This window comes from Panthera uncia, chromosome A2 (assembly GCF_023721935.1).
Source record: "Panthera uncia isolate 11264 chromosome A2, Puncia_PCG_1.0, whole genome shotgun sequence".
NCBI lineage: Eukaryota > Metazoa > Chordata > Mammalia > Carnivora > Felidae > Panthera > Panthera uncia.
The window spans coordinates 24557944-24563491 of NC_064816.1; the positions used below are offsets into that span (position 1 = coordinate 24557944).

At 44.3% G+C, this 5548-nt stretch overlaps 1 protein-coding gene across 1 annotated transcript; it reads left to right on the plus strand.

The window, feature by feature from the left end:
- Window positions 1–340: 340 nt before the first annotated feature.
- On the plus strand, window positions 341–5199 carry PDE12 (phosphodiesterase 12). The gene is made up of 3 exons (XM_049640767.1): window positions 341–1723; window positions 3358–3436; window positions 4184–5199. Exons 1-3 carry the CDS (start codon window positions 419–421, stop codon window positions 4624–4626), a joined length of 1827 nt encoding a protein of 608 aa, XP_049496724.1. The 5' UTR covers window positions 341–418; the 3' UTR covers window positions 4627–5199.
- The last annotated feature ends 349 nt before the right edge of the window (window positions 5200–5548 follow it).

Here is a 5548-nt window from a genome sequence, read left to right on the forward strand (position 1 = left end):
CACGCTCTCGCGCAGGTCAGCCCGGCAGCTATAGCAGACAAGAACGCGGACTAGAATCCAAAAACACCACGACGACAACGCCCCAGCGACTTCCGCACTTTTCCTTCAGCCCCATAACTGTACTTTCGCTAAAAACATGGGAGTCTAATATTTCCCTCTGGCACCTTTACAGTTGCTTTATTCCCCCCTCTTTATGGCTTTATTTGAAGATAAAGATTAAGTTGGAAAGGATCAAAGACACGTGTGGCTATGGAAAAAGGGATCAGTTGAGCGGCGTGGCGAAAGTGCGGAGCGGAAGGACTCCGAGCGCCCTCCCCATCCCCAGCCGGAAGTTGTGGGACTGAATGGATCACGGAGCCGGCGGCTGTAGCTCTCCAGTCTTCCTCTGATGCTTGGCGGCCGTTGAGCCACCAGGTTCATGTGGAGGCTCCCAGGCTCCCGCGCCGCGCTTCGTGGGGTCCGCACGGCGGTGGGGCGGCACACTCGGGCCGAGGCGGCGACTGAGACGGCGGCGGGAGCGATGGAGCGCGCTGTGGTGCGCTGTGTGCCTTCGGAACCGAAGCTAAGCCTGTCGTTCGCTCTGGCAGACGGCAGCCACAAGAACATGCAGCGCGACCAAAGCGAGCCGCTGGGTCGGGCCCTCAGCCGGATTGCTACCAACGCCCTCAAAGGCCACGCTAAGGCGGCCGCCGCCAAGAAGAGCAGGAAGAACCGGCCAAATGCAAGTGGCGGGGCCTGTGCGGGGCCTGTGCCGGAGCCGGCTGCGGCCTGCGAGCCCGTCGTGAAGCTGTACTACCGGGAGGAGGCAGTGGCTGAAGACGTGCTCAACGTGGACGCCTGGCAGGACGGCGCGGTGCTGCAGATCGGCGATGTCAAGTACAAGGTGGAGCGCAACCCGCCCGCCTTCACCGAGCTGCAGTTGCCACGCTACATCATGGCCGGCTTCCCGGTGTGCCCCAAGCTCAGCCTCGAATTTGGGGATCCCGCCAACTCGCTCTTCCGATGGTACAAGGAAGCCAAACCCGGAGCGGCGGAGCCTGAGGGCGGGAGCCCCTCGTCATTGTCTCCCTCTTCACCCTTTCCTAGTTGGACAGAGACGGGTGTGAACGAACGCGTCTACACGCCGTCCAATGCAGACATCGGGCTACGACTCAAGCTTCATTGCACCCCAGGCAATGGGCAGCGCCTCGGGCCAAGCCGGGAGTTGGAAAGTGTGTGTCCGGTGGAGGCTGGGCCCGGTACTTGCACCTTTGACCAGCGGCATCTCTACACCAAGAAGGTGACGGACGATTCTCTCATTCGCACTGTGTCTTACAACCTCCTGGCCGACACGTACGCCCAGACTGAGTTTTCGAGGAGTGTCCTGTACCCGTACTGTGCCCCTTATGCCCTCGAGCTCGACTACCGCCAGAACCTCATCCAGAAGGAGCTCACGGGCTACAACGCTGACCTCATCTGTTTGCAAGAGGTAGATCGCAACGTGTTTACCGACAGCTTGGTGCCGGCCCTCGAGGCCTTTGGGCTGGAGGGCGTGTTTAGAATCAAGCAGCACGAAGGCCTGGCTACTTTCTACCGAAAGACCAAATTCACTCTCCTTAGCCAGCATGACATTTCTTTCCACGAAGCCCTGGAGTCCGACCAACTTCACAAAGAACTGCTGGAGAAACTAGTTTTGTACCCGTCTGCGCAGGAGAGGGTGCTCCAGAGATCTTCTGTCCTCCAGGTAAAGTAGCTCCACCATTCTCTTTACATACACATCGATTTTTAGGGGCGTGGCAGGTTTTTTCAGATTTTACTGAAAGGTGTTCGCTCTTTTATCTTCAGCACAAAGGTTAGCTTTCATTCATTCATTGAGCAGATATTTATTGAGCACCTTTACTGTTCCACAACAAGCTGCAGGTTGCCTTGAACAGGTTAGCGGACTTTCATAGTGCTTACACTCTTAATGGGAGAGACACATGCTCAATACGCTCAATACAAGAACATAGTAATAGCTAATATTTTCTCACTTCTTGCCAAGCACTGTTCTGACACATTTTAAAACTTGAAACAAGGGCGCCTGGGTGGCTCAGTCGGTTGAGCGTCAGACTTTGGTTCAGGTCATGATCTCACAGTTCATGAGTTTGAGCCGCCTGTCGGGCTCTGTGCTGACAGCTCAGGGTCTGGAGCCTGCTTCGGATTCTGTGTCTCCCTCTCTCTCTGCTCCTCCCCTGCTCACACTCTGTCTCTCTCTCAAAAATAAACATTAAAAAAAATTTTTTTAAAAACCTTGAAACGGGGGCGCCTGGGTGGCTCAGTCGGTTGAGCGGCCGACTTCAGCTCAGGTCACGATCTCACGGTCCGTGAGTTCGAGCCCTCGTCGGGCTCTGGGCTGATGGCTCAGAGCCTGGAGCCTGCTTCCGATTCTGTGTCTCCCTCTCTCTCTGCTCCTCCCCCGTTCATGCTCTGTCTCTCTCTGTCTCAAAAATAAATAAAAAACGTTAAAAAAATTAATAAAAAAAAAAAACCTTGAAACAAAAAAATTGAAGTAAAAAAAACACCACAAAGCTTTTAAAATTTAGGTGTCTGGTATGTTTAATTAAGTATTCCATAAGTATTAATATTTTAATTTTGGCTCACAGTAATCCTGCCATTTCCGTTTTACAGATGTTATTATAAATAGGGAAGTGGTCAAGTTTACTTAATCCAAGTTCACACAAAGTGAAGCCAGGATTCTTACCCAGTGAATTATATTCCATCATCACTGAGCAGAGTATTAAGCTGCCTTAGTTTTTAAAAAAACAATGTTATTTGTAGATTTGTCCAGCGTTTTTAGCTAACTGGTTTTGTTCATAGTAAGATTTTAGAGTAGCTACTTTTTTTTTTTTTTTTTTTTTTGAGCATCCAGTGTGTTTCCTGAACTTCTGTAAGCTCATTCAGTTGGATCCATACAACAGTCCCCCTTGAGGTGGATATTGCCTTTTTTTAAACCAGTGACCAAGCTGGCTTAGGAAAAAAGTATCTCTCTTCAGGTCACACTGCTGTGAATGTTTAAGACTGGGGATTCCATCTGGGTGGACCTGATTCCAGAGCCTGCCCTTATCCACTTAAAAACACTGTCTCTAACCTTAGTGTTATCCAAAATATGTTCTTATTCCCTGTATATGTTGAACTGTTATTAAGACATGTTAGGCTGAATGAATCCTATTCATGTGTATTCTAAAACTTGTAGCAAAAGTTTAATTTAATTGCGATCATACTTCATTAGTCAGGGAAGGTTATGAAATGTCCGTTCATCATATATAGTCTTAGATTTAAAAAAAACATTCAGGAAGTTGGCAGATAGCAACTGAACTCTTGGCACTTGGTTTATTTTAGGTTTCTGTTCTTCAGTCTACAAAGGACTCTTCTAAAAGGATATGTGTTGCTAATACCCATCTGTACTGGCATCCAAAAGGTAGGTTTTATTGGTTTTCACAAGTGACATAACATGGTAACTTAAACTCAGTAAGGCTGTTTTACACACATACATCTTTTTTGTTTCTTTCAGTTTTATTGAGATGTAATTGTCATAACAGCATCATGCAGTTTAAAGTGTACAGCATAATGACACATATTGCAAAATGATTACATTCATCACCTCATACAGATCTGAAAAAAATACATTTTTTTTTCTTGTGATGAGAACTTTTAGGATATACTCTCTTAGCAACTTTTAAATATACCGAATAGTAGTGTTAACTGTGGTCATCATGTTTTGCATTACATCTACAGTACTTATGTATCTTGTAACTGAATGTTTCTTTTTTACATTTGGACCGGCTTCATCCAATTCCCCTTCAAATATAGATCTTGAATGTCACCCAGATACTGTATGTAGTTTTGGGGCTTTTTTTTTTTCTTTTAAAGGCAACTTTAAAAAATACTTACATTGGGGCGCCTGGGTGGCTCAGTCGGTTAAGCGTCCGACTTCAGCTCAGGTCAGGATCTCGCGGTCCGTGAGTTCGAGCCCCGCGTCGGGCTCTGGGATGATGGCTTAGAGCCTGGAGCCTGCTTCCGATTCTGTGTCTCCCTCTCTCTGCCCCTCCCCTGTTCATGCTCTGTCTCTCTCTGTCTCAAAAATAAATAAACGTTAAAAAAAAAAAAAATTTAAAATAAAATAAAAAATAAAAAATACTTACATTAATGTTTTTTATATTCATAGGTGGGTACATTCGTCTCATTCAAATGGCGGTAGCCTTGGCTCACATTAGACATGTCTCGTGTGATCTGTATCCTGGCATACCAGTTATATTTTGTGGAGACTTTAATAGTACCCCATCAACAGGAATGTATCATTTTGCTGTCAATGGCAGCATTCCAGAGGACCATGAAGACTGGGCTTCCAATGGGGAAGAGGAACGTTGCAACATGTCTCTCACCCATGTCTTCAAACTGAAAAGTGCTTGTGGTGAACCTGCTTACACAAACTATGTTGGTGGCTTTCATGGATGTCTGGATTACATTTTCATTGACTCAAATGCTCTAGAGGTTGAACAGGTGATTCCATTACCTAGTCATGAAGAAGTCACCACTCACCAGGCCTTACCTAGTGTTTCCCATCCCTCTGATCACATAGCACTTGTGTGTGATTTAAAATGGAAATAGATTCGTGTTTAATGGAATTTAAGTCTCTTTAGTAGGAAATTTAATATGAATCAAAGCTTATATGTAACCTTCAAAGAGGAAAACTACACAGACACCGAGGCGAAATGTTTTTATTCTGTGTTCCAGTGTCTTCATTACATGACTGTTCATAATTGCAGTTTCTCTACTTTTTTTTTTCCTAAGGTTGAAGGAAAAACAAATATATTTATGACTACCAGGAAGAACATTGAATTATGTACATTTTATAAGTACTTTTTTTTTAGCTAGGAATTAAGAATTTTGTAAAAAAAAAAAAACCAAAAAACCATTTGAATGATCCTATAATTTTTCTATCATAACACATTTCAAATTGAATCATGTTTGTATAATTAGGGGAAAAATGCATATGGGTTAAGGTGAGAGGCCTAAGTCTGACATGAGCGAACATTAGGGTCTACCTCTACCTCAATTTGGTTAGCAATTTAATACAACTTCAGAGCTTTAACGAAAGATTAAAATGTGCCATCCACCAAATGTTATTGCTCCTCATCTTTCATTTTTCAATCAACATAAGATATTTTAATTCTCTTATTTGTAGGATTTTACTTTCTAGTGTATGGTACAAATGAACACATTTATATTATTCTAGCCAGCTCATTTGAACTTTTAGGATGCAAGCACAATTTAGTATTCAAAGTGAATAGCAACATAGTCAACTTGATCCCATTTTTCTTTAATTATTCTTGCCCATGAAAAACGTTCATAAATCATCAAGGGTATTTGGCCATATGATATTAGAGAATACAGCATAATACATTACTTTATGAGAAACTGTCTACTGATATGGGGTTGACATTTTGGGAGAACCATTGAGCATTTCTATGCTGGAAGTATTTTTGAAATTGTTGGTCTTTATAAATAGGAGAAGAAGGAGTAGCGGATC

Bases quoted from the DNA above. Each gene is read 5' to 3' on its own strand.
- PDE12 (XM_049640767.1), top strand. From the start codon at position 419: ATGTGGAGGCTCCCAGGCTCCCGCGCCGCGCTTCGTGGGGTCCGCACG. The intron at 1,724-3,357 runs GTAAAGTAGCTC...GGTTTATTTTAG, and splicing joins AGAGATCTTCTGTCCTCCAG to GTTTCTGTTCTTCAGTCTAC. The intron at 3,437-4,183 runs GTAGGTTTTATT...TTATATTCATAG, and splicing joins TCTGTACTGGCATCCAAAAG to GTGGGTACATTCGTCTCATT.